Here is a 25,718-nt window from a genome sequence, read left to right as displayed (position 1 = left end):
GGTTGATGTCTTCAACGTTGAAAATAAGTTGGGTCTTCAACGTGGAATCAACGTTGAGTTACGGTTTGGGTTTCAACGTTGATTTAACGTTGAATAATGGTTGATCAACGTTGCAACTTGATATCAACCATTTCTAAACGTTGAAACAACGTTGCATGACCACTGGGATATCACTGAAGAAAATATGTACTTGGTGTATATATGATTCATTTTGAAAAATAAATTGTGTTCTTTGTTTTAGTGCATGCCCCTTCTGTTTAATTGTTTACAGTTCTATTTACTAACTATATTTGAGTGTTATGCTTTAAATTATAAGCAAGATACAGAGGTTTGTACACAGATATGAGGCCATTTAATATTATAGTCTGTTTCACATTTGATGCTATTACTTGGTCAGGCGCGGATAAAAAATAATCCGAAAATTAGAAATGCTACTACCCAGATAGCAAGCTTACGTTGGCCCAACGTTGGCTTATGGTTGTAAGGTTGGCTACATATCGATGTTGGTAGAACGACGTTGGACCAACATTGGACCATTCTTGTATTTATCACTGTTGGTGCATTGGCATCGCTCCAATATTGGACCAACGTAGTTCATCCAACGTTAGTACATAAACATTGTACCAACGTTGGGCCGATATCAAATTGATCTCGGTGGGCGCGAATACACTGCACCGATGTCGGGCCGACGGACTAAAACGTGTGTTTTGAATTTTTATATTAATGATTATTTTACAGATTAACAGAGTATATAATTTTAAAACTGGCGTGTCTTTAGGAAACTATTGACTAACAGTTTAAGATTAATTAAAAATCTTTAGATTAATTTAGATTTATATTATATTGAATACATTATAAATATATAATAGTTCCTATAAATATAAATGTATTCAAATTAATTTCAGATTTAGAATTTTAGTTGTTTATTTTTTTTTTTAAATGTACATGAATATATTATACATGTGTGTCCATCATGATGCATTTTACTTGTCTACACTTTGAATGAAATGCAGTATCAATGCATAGTAACTTTTCTGCACTCGTGAATGAAACAATACCACCAAAAGAACTGTGATGTCATTTTTGACAAATCCATCAGAGTAACTTGATCTTATGCTATCATCATGGCCGCCTGTAGGAATAATGTAAGTATGCAGATGTTCTTTTACAGATATTTATTATATATGGATGATTATTATACAATAATGTTCTCAAAACTTTTAAATGAAAATTTAGAAGCAAATTAAAGGCAATTTTCTTGTACAGACATCCTCCTGCTGATGTTCAAACTCGGTGACATGGCTGTCATCTATATTATTTGTGAAGATGAATAGAACCATGCAGTTTATCTGCTCAAGTTAAGGAACATCTAAGGTAACTGAATTTAATATTATGATAATATTCAATTTTTAGGGTAGGAATTAAAGACACAATTTTTTATCATTGACGTCAGATGATCAGAATATGTCAGGGCAAAATGATATAAATGTCCTCAATGCAGCTTTAATAAATACTTCTGTCGTATGTTTGTATAATAAATTGTCGGCATGATATGCTGATAATATTAGATCAGAAGATGTGGGTCTTGCACGGATCTAAAGAAGGTCGGATATATCCAGACCCCCCCCCCCTCCCCCGAAAACGGGCTTTTGAAGTTATTAACGAGGTCAGAACTAGAGAACTAAACTGGAACTGAACTAAAGATAGTGACCAAACTCATTTATTGTGATTCGTTATTCATCTGATTGGAAAAGGGAATGAAAATAGGAGTAAAGAAAACAAATAAAGAAGATTGAATATTTGGAAGTATATAGATCGACTATAAAAAAAAAACATTTGAAAATTTGAATATTGATTATATTTCTGTGAGAAAACAATAAAGATTAGACTTACTGTTAATCTTTGTGAGATTGTTTTATAAGGACAAAGTTTGGGGAATATTGTTTGGATTAAATCGTTGCCCCAACATTGGGCCAACATTAAAACTGTCAATCTACTGACAATGGGCCAACGACACGCCAGCGTGTTGGTGCAATGTTGCGCCGATGAGCAAAATTACATTGGGCCGATGTTATTTTCCAATAGTGGGCCCACATAAATGATAACATCGGGCCAACGCTGGGACAATATAAGCTTGCTATCTGGGTAAGTATTTTAATTGTTACAATAGCAGAAAAAAGCCTGTAATTACTATTGTCATATTTATTTTTAGAAATTATTTATCCACCAATTAATAAAGATAAAGTGTTATCTCAATAAACCTCTATATTTTATATTTGACTACAAGTACCTATAGATTCTATGAAGAAGACTATAAACACGAGGCCCAGTTTTTACTGCGAAACCGAAAGGGTCAAATAAAACCACGTGTCCTTATTTAAATGGCAGTAACATTCGCAGGGGTGTACACGTTCGCCTACAAGTTGGTTTGCTAAACCTCTCCTTTGTCTTTGTATTTGTTGGCACTACAATGGAACCATATTCCGTAGGGGACAATTCTGGTGGATTGTCGGTTTTTTTCTTCTTTTGCGTTTGGATGTAATTTTGTGGATGCGTCGGTGTTTAGTTTCAGTAGGAAAACTAAATCATTTATAAGTAGGTCATCGAGGATGTAAATTCGTGGATGAGAGCTAACCAGGAATACCACGAAAAATGAACCTCCACGAATTCTAATGATTCCACAGTTCCCATCGCATATGTGAAAGGAAACCATGGCTAACTGATAATGACAAATAAATGAAATTATTTAATTGTAGATCAAGATACCTTAAATATATATGTTATGAAAATTGCCTATTACAATGATCTTGATTAGGTGACGGTAACTCTATAAAAGTAAACATCGATTTTTTAATCATATTACTTATGATTTCATATCTCAATACCCTAAAATACCTCTTAAACAAAAATAACTGGGAATTAATCCTTGGATTAAATTCAAATGAATGTTATATGGAAAATGTATATTTTTTAGATAATTTTTCCAATAAGGATAGAGAGGATTCTGGTTAGCCTGTTGTTGCCTGTATATACATAAATAAAATCACCAGGCCCCGGGGCCACGAACGTTGTATTTTACTCAACTCAAATCTGAGTAGAGTAAAATTAATTTTACTCTACTGAGTTTCGACTCAAAAAAGTGTGCCACGAACACGAAAGTAACTCAACTCAACTGAGTGACAAAACTCTGTATAGAACTCAGATAATTATTAATGACATAAGCGGTCATGCATGAAAAAAAAATATGTAACTGAATAATAAAATCATTCTATATCTTATATGCTTTCATTTTTTGTTCAACCGTATGAAATATATCGATTGTGACGTCATTTTATGTTTTGATGACGTTTAAAAATCGTCTGTATGGGACGCCTGTATTGTCAAAATGGACGAAGTCGACATACTGTACGATATTCTTATGCCGAATGTTAGCACCGCAGATACAGAAGAAACTGTTTGTACGATATCGCCGCCGCCCGTCTCCAGTACCCCGAAAAGGAAACCAACATGGACAGATCTCGAACAGAGTGTTCTCTTGGAAGAAGTAACCAAAAGGGAGAAGTCTCTATTTGGAAAGTTTAAGGGGTGTGGTAGAGGGAAAAAAGAACGGGAGACAGCATGGGAAGATGTGGCAAAAGCGGTTTCCCAGTACGTTTAATAATTTTTAAGCATTTAAGAATCAATACATTGAATAACTTTCTATTTTGAAAAGCGGTAACCCTGTTTTACAAGCAAAATATAATGACATGGAATTTTTTAAACATAAAACGTGTTAACACGTTAACAATTAATTCAAAACTTGATGGTTAAAAAAACCTTAATATCAGAACAATAAAATGATCTTTTTGGTGTTTAATGCGGGTGTAAATGTACATGAAGATAACATGTACATGGCCCGCTAACGTTAACTTGTTTGAAATGCGTAGATTTCGGTTCGCCATTTTCAAATGCATTAAAAAACAATTTTTCTTTTATAAGCAGTTAAGGAATAAATAACTTGTGAATATTATACCATTGTATATACTGTCATAAAATAATATGCTTCACGTATGTTTCTGTAGATCTCAAAGTACGGCATCCCGTTAAACGTTTTCTGAAGTCTTTCATATTTTTTTTTCGTTATGCATGATTTTTATTACAGTAAAAAAAAGCCAATGGTCAATCTTAAGTTTTAAATAAATATAAAAACTATAATTTCAAAGTTGGTGTTTATGTCCGAACAGGAAAAGAAGCTGGAAAACAGTATGCAAATTTGAAATGCAGAGGTAATTATATAGAAACATTTTATTACGTGTTAAGTTTGATTTATATCATAAAAAATGAAAGAAAGTTTGGAGCGATAACCTAATTGATACTTTTTTAATGTACAGCTAAGGATAAAATTTCACAGATGAAGAGGCCTAAAACCGGTGGAGGACCGAAACCCCAGTCCCCCACCCCCATAGAACGAGCCGTCATCGACTCAATGGACGGTCGGCCCTCACTTCAGGGTCTCGACTCCGGCATTGATACTGGAGGTATACATAGGCGTAATCTTAAAGCTGAAATAAATGTATAAATACGCATTATATCCGTTTTATCTCCACTACCGCCATAATATTAGTTTTCTACATGTATTTCTATAGTTACGCGTATGTATGTTTACTTTTATTTTTCCACAAAAAATCAACTCTTAGTGATACTGTCATGTCGTACTAAGCAAGTACATGTAGTTTCTTTTTTGATTTACACATAAACTCGGACATCGGGTAACACCTGCAGCTGGCTAACCTGTCAATCAAACTCTGTGTATTTTTTTCATTGGATGGTCACAAATCTTATTTGGTCAACAGCCAATAAAAATTTAATGATTTTAAAGCATTCAGAATCATTGTTTGATAAGGACACGGCCTAGCTTAACAAAATTAAAGAAGAATAAAGTGCAAAATTTACTGTTCACAATATATAAGTCTACTTCAATTATGTATGATACTATAATTTTAAACAGTTTGTGGTAATTACGCCCCGTAGTAAATAAGCTGCGTATTTTAATTTATTTTGTTCTTTTCACGCGTACAATCTTTTTAATTATATTTAGAAACAAAAAGAAAACGTTATACAATACTGGTTTAATGTACTTCACATATTTTTTATGCGGTTGATACGATAGAAATATTTGTTTGATTGCATTGCATGTTTTAAATTCTGTGAATAATTCACTTTAAGTTATTGATAATCTTTAAGATCATTTTAGGGATGAATAACGTAACATCTATCTACTGTTGTAATGATACGGAAATTAAATTTTAATGCTGATTAATAAGCCATTACATATTTCAACATTTACATGTATTAATTTTACGCGACAATTTCAATTTGCCTACGACAAAGATACGAATAACGAATATATTTGAGCGATAAATACTTGTACGTGAATGTTCAGCACAAACCCCTTCTGTATCATTTTAAAAAAAAAAATTGTGAGTTATTTCTAAATAAACGTTAATATTGCTACAGTTCTCTAATACGTGGCAGCTGAGGAGCGATAGGAAATAATATGGCGATTTACCAAGTGCTTTATGAATTCATGTCAACTGTAAAAAAAAAACAACACAAAAAATGACATTAAGCGCTAGTGTTCTATTGCATAAGATTGGTTTTTATTCAGATGTAATGGACTTCGAGTCGAGCGTGGAGTGCAACCAGTCAACGTCATCATCTCTGAGCACCACTAGTTCAACCGTTCCGGCTCCCAAAACCCCGATTGTGAGTCATTGTGGTCAATCTACATCCAACAAAAAGCAAAGTTTGGCGGATCTACAAAAACAGCTACTGATGAAGGAAATGGAAAAGATGGAGATGGAAATGGAAGTCATGGAATTAAAGAAGGAGAAACTGAAAGAAGAAATTCATCTTTTGAAGTTAAAGAAGGAGAAATTAATCAGTGAACAATAAATTATCTAATTTCTGAATTTATCGGTGTGTGTTTTCTATTAAGATAATTACCAGTTTATCAATTGGCAAAAAAGGTCTGTGCAATATGGTCCCGCACTGCCTTTCCTTCATTCCGACCTCCGTTCACAGCTGGCAATGCGACCTCGTCCACTATCTGTCTGTTGACCGGTGGGATGTCAACGATGTCCTGTCGCTCAATGCCCAGATTGTGCAGCACAACACAGGCCACCACAATAGAACAAGCTTGTTCTGGCTGAACTCGTAATCCTTTAAATACAAATAAAACAAAGTCAAAAAGTAAGAGACTTGTACTTGAAAAAGTATTATGAGTACATATACATGTTCATGTAAATTACATTCTAATATTCTAAGCATTTGAGCATATTACCTATTTGAAGGCAAGGAAATCGCCTCTTGAGGATACCGAACGCTTGCTCAATCGTTACCCTTGTACGACACAATGCATTATTGAAGTTTTCTTCGGCTCTGTTTGATGGAGTCAGGTAGGGTACCATCAAATATCTTTTCAAGGCATAACCAGAATCACCTAAGATCAAACCTGTGCGTGCATCTAAGTATGAAAAATATATATGCATGTATATTTTATTTGTCATCCCTTTAAATTCTTGTTTTTATGAAAGAAATTGATTTTTGAATTTATATACTTACTAGTCTCAAATATCCTGGCTAGTGAGGATTCCTTAAATACACGGGAATCGTGTACACTCCCGGGCCATTTTGCAACGCAATTTACAAAACGATATGTAGCATCGCAAGCCATCTACAATTTATACTCATTTAATGAGGATAGTTATAAAATAGTTAGGATGGCTTTAGGATTGGATATTAGAATAATTATAAATTCATTTTCATATCGATATGTCAAATCTGTAAGAGAGAGAGAGAGAGAGAGAGAGAGAGAGAGAGAGAGAGAGAGAGAGAGAGAGAGAGAGAGAGAGAATTTCAGATATGTGTTGGAAATTATTGCATGTATGACCTGGACATTTAGAGCATAATATCCTTTCCTGCAAACAAACTCTGCCTCGTTTTGCACAGGACATCGAATACGAATTAAAGTCCCATCGACACAGCATACCACATTTGGAAACCCTTTAATAATATGAATTTATAACTTTAAATTTACATTCACACATTCGGATTTTCTTTTTTTTTTACAAATATGAAAACATTCACAGTAAAATTAAAAATACGCAGACTTGGTTTCTTTTGTGCTCAAGTTTTCTAAAACGTTTATATTCGATAAAACCACACTTTATAAATTTATTCATTATTTTCTCTCATGAATTATCTGATATTTATTTTGACAAAATATGCTAATAAGGCTAAAGGTGAAATACTATAATATAATATCAATGGGTAGATGTTTTCACGCAGCCCTCTCTGCATATATAAGGTCGTTTGAAATATAGTGTTGTATGATATTTATCAAATTCATAGCCTAAAAAAAAGTTAATAATTGTCTTATGGCCTTTCCATACTTTACGTATTTTATTTAGAGTGACCTCCCTTGGAAAAAAACAAAACAAGACGCTCGCTCTAGGAACGGCCCTAAACGATGGTAAGATATGATTTTCTGTATTGATGGAATTAGTTTAATTCAATTAATGTAATTAATCTTACCAGCCAATTGATAGAATTTGGTTCTTATAGATGAAATGTCGTTTTGTGAAGGGAACTTTATAAATCTTGCAGATAAAGCAGATAAAAGGGAGGTAACTGCTCGAACTGCACGTCCAACAGCTGATTTGGATACACAGAGGGAATCTCCGATCAGCTGGTAGAAAGACCCAGTGGCATAAAACCGCAGAGCTGCCAAGACTTGTAGAAGGGGTGGTAAGGGACAGCTTCGTTGCGTCTGGTGGGTGATGGGGTCCGAAATCAAGCTACAAATGAAGAAGATCGTGGCGGATCTAAAGCGATATCTTTGAAAAATGTCATCCTCGGACAAAAGCTCTAATGGATTGCTACGGTCTCGCACTGTTCGCCTCGGAACTCGCATCATATTCCACAGAAGGATACGTCTGGCAGCCATTTTGAATGCTGAGTGAAACGCTTGAGACAGGTGCTAAGCAATCTCAGATATTTTGAGAAAAACTCAAGACTTTTCTCAGCTTGAGTGAGACTCTATTTTCGTGGCACACTTTCTTGAGTGAAACTCAAGAGATTTGAGAAAATTCTCAGATTTGAGTAGAAAAAGACCGTTGAGTTCGACTCAAGACGTTCGTGGCCCCGGGGCCAGATCCATAAAAAATTGCACTGACTCCAGGAACATTGCCAATGCCACTAAGTGCACACATATGTATTGCATACATGTACACATATTGCTCTTCTATTGGTGGTATCCCCGAGAACAGCAATTCTTAATGTATGAAGAAAAAGGATTCGATACAACGATTTTGCATTTTGACACAAATCGCTACTTGATGAATAATTTCTTTTACAACCCATCATAGTTTGGACAAACCTGCTATATTTCTGATAAATGCTTGGATATCATAGTAACCCATTCATTTCAATATTAATTCAATAGATAAAGAACTGAAAACACCTTTTAACAAATAATATTCTTCCTGAGCATGTCGCTATTATCAACAGACTTGTCAAGGACACGAGATATTGTTTTTTTATGGGAAAAGGTTTGGGGGTGTTGCAAAGTTATTCATTCATAGTTTGAAATAAAACAAGTACATGTCAATATCTAAATTTCTTTAAGAAAAAACTACCCCAGTTATACATTGTGTCATTGTGTACCATATCAGATAGAGTCAAACTACACTTTAGAGAATATTAAAATCTTTAAAATCATGCAAATTAACATCAATCGTCTGAATAATGTCCAAGAACTGTGTCAGCCATTTACTTCGACATTTTCAATGACTATGGATTTTGTTTAAAAATGTCTTTTAGGACAAATTTTCAACACAAAGAAATCAGATAAAAATAAAACAGGTTTTTTCATAATGGAGGCAAAAAAGTGTCATTCTGCAGCAAATGTTCTGCATGCTGTAATAAAAATTTATCTGCAGTTGCGCAAAATTTGTATGTAGTGCAGCAGCATGCTTCAATAGAGCTCTATTATTCTAAGAGCAAATGTAACAATTTATAAATATTTTCCTTACTATATATGTATATACGTTGTCATCACAATTATTTCCTATTTTTGTACGATTGACTGATTTTCTTTATATATTGTAATTTACAACATGAAATCTCCGCAAGAAGGAAATAAAGATTGAATGAATGAATGCATGCTGTAATATACTATCCAAATATGTTCGCCCCCCCCCCCCTTGAAATAAACCTAATACTACCTTATTTTTAAATTTTACAAGTTCAGTGTTGATAACGTAGTTAACTATATTTACGTTATAATATTTTGGTGATCATGCTGGCATAGATTTTAACCACTGGGTTGCTCAGATTATTTCAAGCAAAGAATACGGAAGCACGCTTTATCATTGCTCGAAGGTAAGAATTTAATATTGGTCTTTCAATTCAAGTATAATCAAAATACATGAAAAATTAAAAAAAAAATTAAGAAAATTAAAAACATTCCACTAATTTTACAAATCCTATCAATGAAATAAATTTTTGGAAGGGGTCGACTTGCTGGTTGCATTGTATTGTTACGTTTTGCATTTAAGAATATGTTCTTTCGGAAATTAAGTTGAAATAAGAAAATTTACTCTGTGTAGATTAATTGTCTGGTGACGAGAAGTAGAAAACTGTGCAAAAAAATAAAATGAAAAGACAACAAAATGACATCTCCTGTTTAAGTAATAAAGAAAATCAGTCTAGTCCCGATGTCCTTCACAAAGAAACAATGAAAATTATCCAAATTACAGATGACACCCAATGTATTCCTGTTAAGGTGACGATATGTGAAACTAAGAGTAGTGAAACCGACGAAAATATTTCTTGTGATAAGAAAAAAAAACAAAAACAAAGAAGTAGTGAAAACGATTGCCCATAATATGATTTGTCTGAACTTGATTAACAGTAACAATGTTTTGCAAGATACCGATCCAGCTGCAGTCCTAGAGAAGATAGAAACGTCTAATGAGATAAAGTCTACAGATGTTAAAACGGACTTATGTAAGAAAACATTTGGTATGGAAGAAAAACAGAAAGCAGCCACCAACTTTTTAAGTGTTGGGATGAAAGATGAAGAAACAAGGTCTGATGATCTTTGCGCATACAGCGGTAACACTGAACAAGACCAAATAACAAAGGAGAGTGTATGCATTCCTCATGTAGACACATTTGAAACTGACAAAACTATAATCCATAGTAAGAAAAGAACAAAAAAGAATGGACAAGAAGGAAAAATTACTGCTGAGTTCACGGACACAAAGATTAGTAATATAATAAGGAAAAATTATATTCAATCCAATCCACTAAAAACGATAGTGACACATGAGGAAAATGAACATTCAAAAGACGGAAATACGGAAAATATTGCGGGCTATTTTTCTACACCAACTACAGGGGAAAACTCCCAAACATGCCAGCTGTTTTCATCAACACCAATCGTTGAAAGTGAAGAAAACTTTCAAACAAATTCAACGATTCGGGAACAAAAAAACGAAGTTAGCCAGAGGCCTATACGAATCGTTTTGATTGGACAGACGGGGACTGGAAAAAGTGCAACAGGAAACACTATACTAGGTGAAGAAAAGTTCAGCACTGATTCTTCCTTTATCTCGTGTACCTCAAAACCGCAGAAAGAAAGTTGCAAGCATAATGGACAAATTTTTGAAGTGATTGATACGCCTGGTTTATATGACACGTCAAAAACTGAAGAATTGGTCAAACGAGATCTTAAACTTTGTCTAGAAATGACATCTCCAGGCCCTCACATGTTTTTGGTCATCATGAGTGTTGGGAGAATAACAGAGCAAGAAAAGTACACGTTGAAATACATGTCAGAGATGTTTGGGGATGAAGACTTTCTCAATCATACAATTTTGGTTATAACACGAAAAGAAGACCTGGATCCTGAACGTAATTCGGATGACGAGGATGACGATTATGATGTTACCGATGAACTGAAAACGTTTATATATGATTCAGAAGATCTTACTCGAATTGTGAAGCAATGTGGTGATCGATGTTTGGCTATATCCAACTCTGGCCTCGTTCATAGCAGCAACAGAAGGGGAGAAGCCCAACGTATAATTCAGTCAGCTTATGAGTTGATAGATCAGAACAAAGGAGTTTGCTACAGCAATTTTATGTTCAAAGAGTTAAAAAGACGACAAGAAATATTACGGAGAGAGGACGAATTCCGAGAACAGAGGTTAACCGAAAAAAATAAAAGGAAAGAGATGGAGCGACAAACCCAAAGAGCAATTCATGAAGAAAATATTAAAGAGTTGGAGAGAAAAATTGAAGAATTGACAAAAAGATATAAATACGAGAAATTAATATTGGGGTATACAAACCAAGAATTAGAAATGAAACTAGAGAGACTAAAGGCCGAAAATAAAGAAATGAATCTAAAAATGGAGGAAAGAATTGAAAACTTAAAAAGAGAAATTGCAAATCTCGATTACGAGAGCGAAGATTTATACGACGAAATGATATGCAGCCAAAATTCTAGAAGCGGGAGAAATTTCCCCTGCCGAATAATGTGAAAAATGCAGTTGAAGTACACCCTGTAATTGTGCTTATTAATGTGGACCTCACATTGAGTAATTGATATTTTATAAAACGTACAGTCTAAAACAAAAGGATGGGATAAATTACTAATTATTAATTTTTAAATGTTTAACTGTGTTTAACAAATAAAACTGACGTATTTCTGAAATAATTTTCGTTTCGAAAAACCACTTTGAAATTTATACTCGAATATGAATGGCTACAGGATGCAGGATAGGATAGGAAAGAATTTGACTTCGTTATTTCTATCATGTATCCTGCATCCTGTATCCTATCCTTGTCAACTTTCAGGATAGCAGCACTGTAGGTAGTGGTTGCAATAAAACACACAAAAGACTACGTACATCACTTTCATTTGTTGCTTAGACATTATAATATATGTCTCTCTTTGATATTAAAATCGACAACCACGTGGCTTAAAAAAAGCTAGGTCAAATGTGTATCTATTAATTACGTATACATAAATTGAGCATGTAGCAACTAATTTCAATCGTCGTTCTGATATTAAACTATAAATACGATGAATTATACGTTTTATCTATCTATCTATCTATCTATCTATCTATCTATCTATCTATCTATCTATCTATCTATCTATCTATCTATCTATCTATCTATCTATCCATCCATCTGTTTGTCTTTTAAAAATCTGTTGATCTATAGTAAAACCTGTTATACTCGCCAAAAAGGTTATTCGCCATCAAAATAACTTTAAAATATTTACAATAATAAGCAAAGATAATAATGTTGTATCCGGTGTTTCTTCGATGTCAAATTGTTCAATGTGTACATGACTTAGCATTTAATCGTTTTAGTTCATTCAAAATCACATTCTATATTTGACATTTTATTGACATATAATCGGCGATTAAATATCTCCAAATTTGAGATGAGAGATCGTTTTAGTTTCTAACTAATTGCAAAGACCCCGCTATATCATAATGAATAAATTTGAATTGTTTTCTAATTTATCTTTAATCAAATATGTGACCCTGACTATCAATAATACAAGGCTCTGCTAGGCCGTCACCACCAGGGGTTTTAAATTAATAAAATAATCCCTTGAAACGTAAAAAATGGAAATTGACAATTTTGATTAAGAAACAAATTTGATATAAATCTTTTCGTATTTTGTAGGTTTATCTTACAATACTTAAAGTAAGACACAAATACATATTGACGGTGAACCTAGAAAGCGCTACAGAGCCTACTCACTAATTAGAGAAAACATTATTACACTGTAAACATGGACCAAACAACTTTTATAGAAAATACTACTCAACAAGATATAAAACATAAAGTGGAAAACGAAGAAAAACAGCCTGCGTCAGTTCTTGGAGACATAACCAGTTCAAATGCTAGAGACTTACCATACATCAACACAAAAGATGCCCCTGGGATAGATTTAAACGGACACTTGTTAGGGGGCTCAGTAACTGAATATATACCACATGATGTACGTACACACCAAGGAAACGCAACGAATGCAGGCGAGAATTCATGTGCAGGACGAATTCATCTAAATGTAAAGCATGATAATGAAAATCTGGAATTAAATCTTATAAGAGTTAAGAACGATTCGCTCCCTGTTGTGTATGTTGACCAAAGGGACACAACAGAACTTCAAAATGAAAGTTCCATTTGGGAAAAACCTAACAACAAAAAAGCTGTAGCGGCCAGCTCAGACTCAAGTCAAACTGATGTTTATAAAAGTGAGATTGTCAATGAAGATGACGGAGCTGGGAAAAACGACAAAGCAACAGACACTGAGATTAAGGAGCCATGTTCTGTTGTCGATAGCGACGTTTTTGATGATATGTCGGATGTCGCAACATCTATAAAAGATGATGTACATATGCATTGTTCGACAGTTGAAAATCCCGCTAAATATTGTAATTATGATGCCTCGAAAGGTTCAAATGATGTTCCAAAATTGAATGCTGCCTCGCGGAACTTCCAAAGCGATGAATGGAATGGAAAAGAAGAAAACAATAATAAACATCTGAAAGAAGAGTTTGTACAAGAGCACGTGACTAAAAGAGACGGTGACCAAAATTCAGCTGGAAATACTGAAGTGGGTATTAAAACCAATGATGTTAAAACTTCAGCAGTAAAAACACTCCGTCTCGTGTTGATTGGGCAGACAGGTGCAGGGAAAAGCTCAACTGGAAACACGCTATTGGGTGTCAACAAATTTAACAGATCATCGTCTTCTAAATCGTGTACAGAGGTATCTCAAAGAGAATCGACAGTGAAGAGAGGGTTGATTTTAGAAGTCATTGATACCCCAGGGTTATTTGATACCCACAAACCACCAGAAGAATTGAGAAAGGAATTTTCGAATTGCATGATGATGACAAATCCTGGTCCACACGTTTTCTTATTGATTCTTAAAATGAATCGCATCACAGAACAAGAGAAGAAGACCCTTCGTTACTTAAAAGAAATATTTGGTGGAGATCAATTTCTGAGTTACACAATTATTGTTATCACCAGGAAGGAGGATTTTGAAGAAACATGTTTCAAAAACACAGAAAAGACAAATGAAGACATACATGAACTATTTCAAACCACTCTAGAAAATTCACCGGACCTGCACCACATGGTTAGACAATGTAAAAACCGCTATTTTCTACTTTCTAACAAAGGGAGAGTTGATGGAATTAAACGTACCGAGCAAGCAAATCAACTAATGTCATTGATTCTCGAAATGACACAAGAAAATAAAAACACGTTTTACAGTTATCAGTATTTCATTGAGTTAGAAGAAGAACGGAAGCAAAAACTGAAAAGAGAAGCTGAAAAGAAAGAAGAAGATGAGCTATTCAAAAGAGAAATGGAGCAAAAGGAAGAACTTGCAAAAATTAGAGAAAAAGAACTTCAGTTGGAACTAGAACGCGCAGAAATGGAACGCGAAAGTGAGAAAGAAAGAGCAAGGAATGAAAAAGCCCAATTGGAAGCTAAACTTAGACAAGAACAGTTAAAAAGGCAAGGAGACCGAGAGAGATACTTAGCAGAGTTAGAAAGAGAAAGAGAACGTAAAGAACGCAAGCGGGAGAAACTTCGTCAGGAAGCCAGATGGGAGACCGAACGCAGATATATCGAACAAAATCAATGGAGGTGTGTCGTGATGTAATGTTGATTAATAGTGAACTTTGATGAACCTTGATTCCTTAATTTGTTTAAATGTATTTTATAACACTGTCGTCACATAAAACGATGCAGATGCATTGTCTAATAATATAAGTAATACTATACATGTATATTAGCTTTCCGCCATCCAGTGACACAATAGTGTTAAAGAAGCCAACTTAAGTTTTCACTGTGCATGTTTTTGCGCAATCTAGTAAAATACAGTGTATTTATACATTCTAAGAAACTATGATACCACATATGAAATTGATCACAATAAACAAAATACAGATAATTATAATTCATATTGTGAAAGAAAACGATTTGTCCGTTGATCGGTAGGTGGGCGTTGCCACTGTGTTTTGATGACGTCATGATGATATGAATTTTTTTAGGAGTATATTAAAAGAGTAGACATAAAAGAAAAGGTAAAAAGTAAAGTCTTTGATTGACATTTCACCCACGTGAATATGCTAAGTATACTTAAGGTTATTTTTCTTAATTTTTTTGAATGAAATCGTTGTTCCATATCATACTTAGTCTAGTATTTGTAATACTAGTACTCTGATTACGTAGCAAAATTTGGTGTATATTGATATTTTGAATTAACCCCTGTGAAAAACCAGATGGTAGAATTTAGTACGTTGTAAATAAAAGGAAGAGAATTATATTACTATTCACATATTATAATTTCACAAAAATCGCTATAATAATTGCAGTATTTTTTCATCTGCTTCAAAGTGCGGAAAATGACAATTTTCTTTATATTCGTGTAGTAAACTAAATGAATTTAGAGATGGCCCCTCATGCAATTTTCTTAATTGAAACTTTGCAAATATACATGTACTAGCGAACGTAGGTATATATTACAAAGAATTGAAAAAATGAAGAGATTTTCTATTATAGTTTTTACGCAATAAACTCAGATTGGTCTTCTTATATCTTAATTATTCATTCTATAGCCATTAATTATAAAACAAATAACAATTCACGGATAGAAATCGATTCGATTTTCCACGATGTCGATAACATCATAGCAAAACATTTGTATTTTTTTTTTTATTATAAAAAGATGATGAAAAGTTTTGATCAACGTTCGGGCGAGTGAAAATTCTGTAACATATATACCTGGAACTACCACTAATGCTTTTTATGAAGATGTGTTACAGATTCTGAAGATATTTGCAACTTTGCCATTTAGGTGTTGTTACCGAAAAAACGAAAGTGAAGTTTTTGAAATTAGGGCGACCATTTCGTAACATCGAAAATGTAAATTTGGTTTGTTTTTTTACTTATGCAATTGTTATGTAATATTAATATTTTGTTTTAATCAATTAAAAGTTTATAACCATGAATTTGTTTCCTCGATTAAGAACAGGTTTCTATAAAAAAAAATGTAAATCTGTTCACCTTCTTGTTGTGATGATATACATGTATTAGAAACCTGTCTATTTTTAAATGTGATTTTGTTTGTTTCAAAAACAGCAATAGTTATAACACAATACAAAAATAATCAATGCATTTTGGGCTTTCATTTGCAAACATTAGAATTAAAATGTCGTTCTCTCGACCCTACAGTATGTGCTTAGTTTAAGCCACAGTTAATTTATTTAAATATATGATGAATATACATGATGATAAGCGATGCAAAGGTTTTGTGACATATACTGTTGCATGATTAAGTTTTTAAACCCAAGTTCAGTTTGAGCCAGAGTCATCCCTGCTCAAGATACGGATGTCAAAAGAATCATTGGATAAATCCAATGATATATATATATATATATATATATATATATATATATATATATATATATATATATATATATATATATATATATATATATATATATATATATATAAAGTTAATTACTGTTTACTTTGATTGCCTGTAAAATGTAATATTAGTAAAAACATACTAAATGCATTTAACTTTGAAATAAATAGAAGTCTGCACGTACCAATATCAATTTCACAGTTTCTTTATTGGTACTTTAGCGTATCAGGAATTATTGAATGCAGTCTTTCAGAGTAGGATATTAAGTACTTTTAAGTACTTTTAACAGTTATATTCCGATATAGGCGTCTGGTGTCGGGGTGGGGTTGATTTCTTTCTTCTCCCTTCCACTTAAAATTCTTTAATGAACATTTCTTTGAGGTAAGCATGCTGTTTGGTAATGCTGAAAATGTTAACATGTTTTTGATCGGCAGAGAACGCAAAATTACAAACAAATGAAAAGGAGGTCATCTGTGTCTATGTTTACTTTCAAGAATAATCACAGGAATATACTTGATCAGAAAAATTAACGAGAAACCGGTTGATGACCCCCCCCCCCCCCCCCAACACTCAGGCTATAATCAAAAGTACATGTCATAATAATTATTGTTTGGAAGTTTCTAAATTTACCTCGGTAGGTATTCACAAGAAGTGTTCCAATAAACGTATGTATTTGGTTACATTTCCACTTCACCCAATAATACATAAAGGATACATATATTTACATGTAATAACTATTCCTCAAGTTATTTCAAACATCTGGAGGTAAATAAGTTCCATGCGCGTTCTTTTCCAAGAACCCCTTCATTGTATCATGCTTCTAAAATTGCTTTTTAAAAAATTATTTGTTGCATTAAACCCCGTGATGTTCATTAGAATTTCCAGGTTTTAATGAGTGCAAGTGTGTTATCCCTCTCACTGGTTTGATTTGAACATATTTTATTATGCAAATATACATTTACATTAATGGATTAGGCAGCAGGCAATGCCTATGTAAGCCTTCTCCATGTCAAGCCATCCCTCTCACTGGTTTAATATACAGGTCAATCATGGCAGATGTCCTAGGGCAAAGCAATACAGACATCTAAAGAATCTGTTAAGTTGTGTTATGATCTGGAAGAGGCTGGTAATCCCTCCTAAACAATGCCTTTGATCAGCTAACGGTTATAACGCTGCTCCTAGCTGGAAATGAAATTTCTTGTCAAAGAGTACAATTTGTAACATGTATCAATCATATTGTTATTGGACTAGCTGCTTTATATGCGCTAATAATTTATTTGCAAGTTATGAAAGTGACTGTGTATATACATGTAAAAACATTGAACTTGCTTTGCCTTACATTTAAAGTACAGGCAGTCTGACAAAAAAAGCATCATAAAACTTTAATGATATGGCATTGTAATATGCAAAAATAAGCTCACTATAGGTACCTAAACAGTTTATTAATGAAGACTCCCATGCAGAAAGCAGTTTCAGTAACATGCAAAAATAAGATTTCGCAAACAAAACCAAAACCCAGCAATATCTCTGTTTGTTCTATAAAAATCTGAAAGAAAACAACCAACAGTACTAAATAAAATAAAATGCCTTGCAATTTAAAATAGGTTAAATTTACACTGGAGATATTCTTATTACATTTGTTTTATATTTTTTTTATTAAGGTCTTCCGTTTCCAACGGAAGACCTTTCTATTATTGTGCGGGAAAAAAATTAAGATTATTAGGGTCTTCCGTCTTCAGCGGAAGACCCTTCTATTATTCTATTGTTTCTTTTTCACTTTTCTTATTAGGGTTTTCCGTTTTTCAACGGAAAACCCTTCTGTTATTCTACTGTTTCTTATTATTATTTTTTTTTTTCCCGCAAATTTTGTGCACGAGATTTCTCGAACATTTTTTGTCTGATTGCTATGAAACTTTCAGGGTATGTAGATGATATTAATATCTCTAGACGTTTTTTTCAAATTTTTAAAATTCACTTCCGGTTATGAGTTATTGCCCTTTAATTGAAAATTGGGGGGTCTTTTGTCCAGAGTTGATCTTGGGAACTACGGATGATAGATGCATAAAATTTGGCGAAATTGTCGGTAACATTTTATAGTTTTGCTGGCATGAAAATTTTGGTAATTTCTTTGTTAGTTTTTGAGCTATTTGTCACCAAAGTTTAAGATTTTTTCGGGGCTGAAATTTTGTTGCTTTTTGTATTATAACCTTTTAACTAAAAATATTTTGTTAATATATATAGAACAAAAGTTGTTTAGAATAACGTGAGCTTTCATTTAAAATTAAGAAAAAAGGGCTGGCCCCTATAATTAGGGGTCAGCAGCTCATACACGTATTTTTCTGATAGCAAAAATCGTTATCATTTTATGAAAAAAATTTAATTCAGTTATTGTTAATATATTAAATAATGTCATTTGGTATCAAATTAAACAAGTTCTGTGCTATATTTTTTTCAAATTTCATAAAACAAATATGTGAGAATCGTACATGAACGAGTTAATATGTCTACATAGACACACAAGCGAACAAATGCCACATTAAGGCCCAGGCATTTACTGCATTACGTTGTGTTGCGTCTTAGATAAATTGTTGTGATTCAATTTCATTTTTTTTCATCTATATCATTTATGAATTCAATGAACACACATTATTTAAACGTTCTATGTGCAACTATTTGTCGGGGCGCCCCTGTTTGTAACCCCCGCGCGCGCGCCGAATGTAAACAGTAACGAACGGCATTGTAGAAAAGAGAGAGCCGTAATGCAGAAGAGAAGTTGTGTATTCTTTCGGTGTACACATGCATTTTCAATTTGCTGTGAAACATATGAACATGCACAGGGAACAATACTACATATTTGTTTAAGGAGGATATTTTTCTCGTGTGAATCCTTTACGAGGAAATTCTGACAGCCACACTTCTGTCGACGATCATTAAAGTGTGTGATTTATGTGGATGTTACTGAAGAAGGTGAGGCTTTTACTCCTTTTAAAGTTTCTTGTTAACTGGTTAAAATTTAGTATATAGTATAGATGTACATGTAAGTACGTGCACACTGTTAGATGTTTTTGTTATGGTGTGGGTGTTTGTTTACTAACGTGTAATTTTTACATGTTTCATGGATGTTTAGACTCGCTCGAGGTTCATGGGGGACTGGAAAGGGTAACTGAATTTATCTATTTAAAAAAATAACAGATTGTGAATTTTCAACTCAAAATTCAAAGCAGGGTCTAATTAGAAACAGATCATATATTCTTGTGCAGAAGACTCCAAATGTAGTTATATGAATACCCTGTAGACATAACTTCAAGTAAATAAAATTGTATACTTCAGACTTCAGAATTAAAACATGACTTTGATATCATTATGATGCCGATCATTGTATCATTAAAGAGGTTTAGCAGACCAACGGGTACCCAGTACATGTACTTGTACATGTAGGTTACAAGTTAGAACTATGCCTACCATTCTACCAGTTCACATAATTTTTCTTGTTTAGCAGTTATGATGTGTACTTAAATTGTCCTTGTTAATGTTTTAAATGTAATTTTTTATTCTCTTTTTTTAATCTGACTACTGGCAGTACTGGCGTGCGAGCAGTTCTCGCCGAGGACCATTTCTCGCTGGTGCACTGTTACATCATATTTTCGTATATAATTTTATGTGTTGATAAAATGACGTAACAATGCACTGGTGAGAAATGGTACTCGGCGAGAACTGATCGCACGCCAATATTGATTAATTACAGACAAAAACTGAAGGTTGCGAGTGTTATTTTTTATTGAACAACATTGTTTAAAATAATTCTTTATATATGTGACGATCAGACCGGTTTGAATACCAGTGCCAGATAGCTCAGTTGGTAGAGCACCTGACTAGAGATTCAGGGGGCCCTGGTTCAATTCCCAGTTTGGTCCTTCATTATTTCTCCCATCCTGTTACAATATTGGTGTTGTGACCAACCCCTGGAACTAACAGGTTAACTCGATCCTGCCAGGGATGATCTTCGAGGGTAAAGATCATTTGAGGGGGAGGAATGTGACGGTCAGACTGGTTTGAATACCGGTGCCAGATACATGTAGCTCAGTTGGTAGAGCACTTGACTAGAGATTCAGAGGGCCAGGTTCGAATCCCACTTTGTTCCGTCGTTATTTCTCCCATCTTTTACATATACATGTATATCAGATATATGACAGATGATTCAGGTCATCACATGTTTTGCAAGATGCAATAAGTGTTAAAAACCTTTACTTTACAATAGAATACATTTAAGTGAATATTTATGTTTCTTGTTATTATTTGGTGTGGTTTTCTTGACAGTGTCGCATCAACAATTTACCCGCTCCTAAAACACAAACTTTCTTTTTGTGGATTCAGCTTACTGCTGATTGGCTGCTGTTGCAGCAAACAAATAAGATATGCATGCACAAAACACAATGAACTTATCAGAGAATGACTTGAGTTTATTTAAACTGTTGGAATTTGGGTATTTTTTTTAAAATGTATACTTGTGACAAAACATATATGTGGTACATACAGCTGTAGCTTTATGAAGAAAATTTTGCTTAGACCATATATACCTATCATGCAAGTAAATGATATTTACAAAAAACTTGCAATTTATGGCGCACGAAATATACGCTAGTTTTATAAAGATTGACATACATGTAATGTACCACATTCTTTGAAAAATAATCTATTAAAAATTCTTCATTAAGTTTACTCATACATGTTTTATGCTTATTACACGTAGTATTGTTTTTAAAACATGTAATTTATAAGAAAATAAAGAAAGACCCTCGCTAAATTTATTTGCCAAAAAAAAAACACAGTAGAATTGATAAAAAATGGTATACCAGAAGCTAATATACCAGTACATGTACTTTGACGCTGTTCGGTGGGTAATATTCGTTTGTAATTTACGAATTGAAATATTGACTGTTACACTACAAGTACGGTAATAAACTCTCTCTCTCTCTCAAACTCTCTCTCTTTCTCAATTTGATAAGTGTTTATACCTATGAAAATTTTTTAATATTATATTATGACTTGATATGCAAATTTTTGATCTTGTACTGCCTAAATGTTATGTCATGTATTGTGATATGTCATACTTATTACACTGCATGGTCAGTGTATTTTTTACAGAAATACTATGCATATGTTAATGTAAACACAGCTATTATTAGTACATGTATGTAAACACAGCTAATTATTTTTTTTATTTATTTCAGCTCAAAACAGACTCTTGTTACCACATGGCTTTTACCGGTACCTGTTGATTCTTGTGGGTCAGCTCCTGAGATTAACCTGTCACCTCTATCCACATGCATATTCCTTGTGTTCTACAGACTATTTACCGGTAATTCAAATTAAATCCGATAATGCATGAACAATAATGGAACTTGAAGAAAGCATCATGCCATGTTGTGGTTTGAATTTGATAAGAAATTATGAAAGCAAAATTAAGGCTGTTTTAAGAAATTCATAATTGCTGTGAAAATTTGTTTTTCAATAAAAGTATACAATTATGTTTCCTTTATTTTTTATTTCATAAAGATATTTAGATGTGTTTACATAATTGAAAAATCCCCCCCCCCCTTTATTTAATTGTTTGCATTAAGATTACATGTAGGATATGTAAATGTACATTTGACTTTGAAATAACATCTGCTATGATAATTACTTTTGAAATGAACAAGAAACAACATATTTCTACCTTTCTAAGGTATATACATGTGCAGAAAAAAAGTAGAAAAACATGTCAAATTTGAACATTTTTCATTGAAATCAACTCTGTCTCCAGCTACCTGGGTGTGTTTGAATTTAATTCTAATTTAAGGCAGATGTCTAACTTGTAGGTTGTAACTTACTGTTTTAGCATGGTTAGAAGGAGACTAGAAATCAGAATAGATTAGATATTCACTAAATATGATTGTTAGCTTACTTTTTTCATGAAAACAAGAAATCACAAGCAGGACAGCAGTCTATTTGTTAATTAAAATGGTACAAATCATACAATAAACAAATAAAGATCAAATTTTAGAATCATTGATGATTGTTTTCAAATATGTGTGAGAAATTACTCAAGGAAATTGCCACACGTTTCATAAAATTTGGTAAAACATTTCAAACCATGACTTTTTATGAAAATCAAAAGATTGGGGGGGGGGGGGGGGGGTATACATGTAAGGGTATTTCTAAGTGATGTGAAGCTTTTATCATGATTATATCATGTAGGCATATGTTGTATTGAATAAGGTTTCTTTTAAAGGTGGTTGAACAAAAGTTGACCTCTAAAAGGTCAGGTAAAGATGTTTTACTATGGAGAACCCTGTAAATCTGTGTTTACTAAAGGAAATTGGAAATGGTGGGTTCACTTAAATGGCCATATTTTTATTAAACCTCAATGGAATTGGCAATATGTGGTATTCTTTTTCTCAGAATTGCATTAGCTTTCTTATTCTAAGACAAACCGTCTTTTCATAAAAATGTTAGTGTACTAAGTTAAAGATACAAGGAACAGTTTCGGATAAAGTACCGTCAATATTTTTGTAAAATTGAGAGTGACTGTACTTTAAGGTTTATCATTGTTGCGTAGATTCATGAAATGAATTTTAATGATTATCAATAGTTAGAGGGATGTCTCTTGTTGGAATTGGTAAGCAATATTAAGGCCCCTAATTTTAAGTACATGAGAAGCAGAAATAAATTGTGAAACTTGCGGCTATGACAGATATGTTGACTTTACAGTGAAATTGAAGGTTACAAACGGGAGGTTATATAACATGAAATGTAGGTGGATGGGATATTATATGCCTATTTAGTATTTACTTGGTATGAGGACAATAGCAAGTTTATTGTCCCCCAAGACAGCAACTATTTAATGAGGCAAAGCCAAGGGAAATAGTTGCTGTGGAATGGGACAATAAACTTCAATGCTATTGTCCGAATAGTCAGTTAATTGGTATTTCATTATACAGAAAACTTTATTTGTCAGGGATGCAGAATTTCTTGATGATAAACAAAGTAGATTTAAATCAAACTTTGTATTTAATGCGGCGATCTTATTAGGTCAGAGGTGTTCCGAGTTTAAGGTGATATGGGACACTTCCATGTTGTGACGTATTGTTTATCGAAATAAACAATAAAATAAAGTGTAATTATATAAGTACATGTAGTTTCTTTTCAAAAATGGTCACCTAACTCCTTAGCACAGTGGGTTAGAGGGTTTACTAGGAACCTGTAAGTCATGAGTTCGAATCCCGCTGGGGTTTTTACAATTTTTACCTTTTCAAATATTTTTAAAAGCTATTTTTTGGTTAAATATTGTAAAATTTGAAAATTCTAAACCGGTGAAAAGTTTTCAATTATATAGTACTTTAATCCACATTAATATCGACAGATGTCCCATACCACCTTAAAAAGGAGGGAAATCAAATTCTGCTGATGAATGGTTTTGATGACTATTCACCATGGGCAGATAGCATGGATACTATTTTAAATTAGATAAAAAGGCATGTTTATGCGGGCGCCTTCTAGTGATCAATTTGTCCGTCTGTCCATCCGAGATGGCTTGACAGGAGCATAGCTTCTCTCCCCTTGGCCCAATCTGGCTCATACCTCATCCACAGGGTTCCTTTGGTTGAAGGATGTGCAGTGACCTTGAACCATGTTTTTAGGTATAAGGTTAAGGTCATAGCAGAATTATATATATAAAATCCTTGTCTGGGGCATATCTTTTTTCCCTTTGGTCCAATCTGGCTAATACTCACAGAGTGTCTCTATGGTTACACGATGTGCAGTGAACTTGCATGAAATTTCTAGGTAACGGGTGAAGATCATATCGGATCATGCAAAAATCCTTTTTTGAGAGCATATATAATTTCTACTAACCCCTATTTGGCTCAGACTTCACATAAGCAGAGCTTTTGAGTAAAGGGTGAAAGGGTGTGTAGTGACCTTGAACCTATTTTCAGTGAAAAGAAACTGTGAAGGTCATACCAGAATTATGTTTTTAAAAATCTTTGTCCGGAGTATATCTTCTCTCCCTTTGGTCCATTCAGCCTCATACTTCACCCACATGATGCCTTTGTTCAAAATATATGCAATGACCTCGAATGATATTTGTAGATGAAGAGTCAAGGTCATATCAGATCACACAAAAATCCATATTTTAAGAGCATAGATATACTCTCCTTTTAGCCCCTATTTGGCTAATATTTTACCTTTACAGAGTTTATTGGTTAATGGCGTGCAGTGACCTTGAACCAAGTCTGTCAATGTGAAGGTCATAGCAGATCTTTTTAAAATTAGTTTTAAATAGTAGATTATTTTCCAAATATGCTTAATCTTGGTCAGATTGAACAAAAATGCATGTATGTTAGGGGGAATGAAATTGAATTAAAAGTTCTATGCCAGCTGGAAAAATTTCAAGTTATAGGTCAAGGTCAAAGCAGAATTCTCTGAAATAACATAAGCGGGGCCCTTTGAAATGTTCACCATTTCAGTGTTGTCTGGTTCATAGTAATTTTACATAGAAAATATTCACAGAGGTACAGTAAAGTAAACTTTACATCGATAAGTTTCTGACAATTAATGACGCAACGAGCACACAGTACGAAAGGTCAACCTTTTGAAAAGCAGTGAAGAGGAAAAGTTGCTCAGAATTATGTTTTAAACAAAATTGATTTTTTACATAAATTTTAATTTTGCATTCTGGGTTAAGAAAACAGATGTTAGTTCAAGGTAAAGTAAACTTGTACCTAAAATGAAGTCAAATTTGTTAAGTCGTACTTAAACACATTGTTTTTTTTGTTAAGTCGTTCTTGAAATGGTTAAGGGTTTTTGGTTAAGTCGTACTTAAAAACATTCGGATCATGTTAAGTTGTACCAAGAATCATTCGATTTTTTTTATCATTTTGTACTTAGGTTTCTTTGTTTCTAGATTAAGAACTCTGCTTCTTAAACGTACTTCTAGCGTTGCTTTCGACATTAGCGGAAAACCCACTCGTTGCTTTGCAACGAGCTTTGCTCTAGTTGTTATTATTATAATTCTTTTTTTTCTTACCGATTTTGTGCAGACGATATCTCGGAGATGGCTCAATCGATTTCATTCAAATTTTCAGGATTAACGTGTTTTTATCTGAAGTTTATTGTTTTTTATCCATTTCTAAAAATACACTTCCGGTCGGAAGTT

General features: G+C 33.4%; 3 protein-coding genes across 7 annotated transcripts; 2 read left to right on the top strand and 1 right to left on the bottom strand.

Moving 5' to 3' along the window:
• Window positions 1-4,390: 4,390 nt before the first annotated feature.
• LOC128157802 (uncharacterized) lies at window positions 4,391-5,969 on the top strand. The gene is made up of 2 exons (XM_052820427.1): window positions 4,391-4,517; window positions 5,648-5,969. The coding sequence occupies exons 1-2, from the start codon at window positions 4,391-4,393 to the stop codon at window positions 5,932-5,934; spliced, it is 414 nt and encodes a 137-aa protein (XP_052676387.1). The 3' UTR covers window positions 5,935-5,969.
• On the bottom strand, window positions 5,627-8,192 carry LOC128157800 (putative nuclease HARBI1). 3 transcript variants are annotated; one of them, XM_052820424.1, is made up of 6 exons: window positions 7,576-8,192; window positions 6,932-7,044; window positions 6,604-6,715; window positions 6,323-6,505; window positions 5,986-6,201; window positions 5,627-5,764 (listed from the first exon to the last, which is right to left on the bottom strand). In XM_052820424.1, the coding sequence occupies exons 1-5, from the start codon at window positions 7,985-7,987 to the stop codon at window positions 5,993-5,995; spliced, it is 1,029 nt and encodes a 342-aa protein (XP_052676384.1). In that variant the 5' UTR covers window positions 7,988-8,192; the 3' UTR covers window positions 5,627-5,764; window positions 5,986-5,992. The 3 variants fall into 3 exon arrangements, with proteins under 3 accessions (XP_052676384.1, XP_052676385.1, XP_052676386.1); XM_052820425.1 differs by having other exon boundaries at window positions 5,709-5,796; XM_052820426.1 differs by having other exon boundaries at window positions 5,747-5,874.
• A 1,100-nt stretch (window positions 8,193-9,292) lies between these two features.
• LOC128161628 (GTPase IMAP family member 7-like) lies at window positions 9,293-16,147 on the top strand. Of its 3 annotated transcripts, none has more exons than XM_052824943.1 (2): window positions 9,293-9,423; window positions 9,973-11,698. In XM_052824943.1, exon 2 carries the CDS (start codon window positions 10,068-10,070, stop codon window positions 11,589-11,591), a length of 1,524 nt encoding a protein of 507 aa, XP_052680903.1. In that variant the 5' UTR covers window positions 9,293-9,423; window positions 9,973-10,067; the 3' UTR covers window positions 11,592-11,698. The 3 variants fall into 3 exon arrangements, with proteins under 3 accessions (XP_052680903.1, XP_052680901.1, XP_052680900.1); XM_052824941.1 differs by having other exon boundaries at window positions 9,651-11,698; XM_052824940.1 differs by lacking the exon at window positions 9,973-11,698 and adding an exon at window positions 12,754-16,147 and having other exon boundaries at window positions 9,294-9,423.
• The last annotated feature ends 9,571 nt before the right edge of the window (window positions 16,148-25,718 follow it).

The sequence above is a fragment of the Crassostrea angulata genome, chromosome 8, assembly GCF_025612915.1.
Source record: "Crassostrea angulata isolate pt1a10 chromosome 8, ASM2561291v2, whole genome shotgun sequence".
NCBI classification, from domain to species: Eukaryota; Metazoa; Mollusca; class Bivalvia; order Ostreida; family Ostreidae; genus Magallana; species Magallana angulata.
The sequence above is the reverse complement of the archived record's forward strand: the minus strand, read 5'-3'. Positions and strand labels throughout refer to the sequence as shown.

Coding starts and splice junctions, on each gene's coding strand:
- LOC128157800 (XM_052820424.1), bottom strand. CDS start 7,987: ATGGCTGCCAGACGTATCCTTCTGTGGAATATGATGCGAGTTCCGAGG. Junction 6,506..6,603: donor AGCCAGGATATTTGAGACTA/GTAAGTATATAA, acceptor TTTCATACTTAG/ATGCACGCACAGGTTTGATC. Junction 6,202..6,322: donor ATTTCCTTGCCTTCAAATAG/GTAATATGCTCA, acceptor TTGTATTTAAAG/GATTACGAGTTCAGCCAGAA.
- LOC128157802 (XM_052820427.1), top strand. CDS start 4,391: ATGAAGAGGCCTAAAACCGGTGGAGGACCGAAACCCCAGTCCCCCACC. Junction 4,518..5,647: donor CTCCGGCATTGATACTGGAG/GTATACATAGGC, acceptor GTTTTTATTCAG/ATGTAATGGACTTCGAGTCG.
- LOC128161628 (XM_052824940.1), top strand. CDS start 12,863: ATGGACCAAACAACTTTTATAGAAAATACTACTCAACAAGATATAAAA.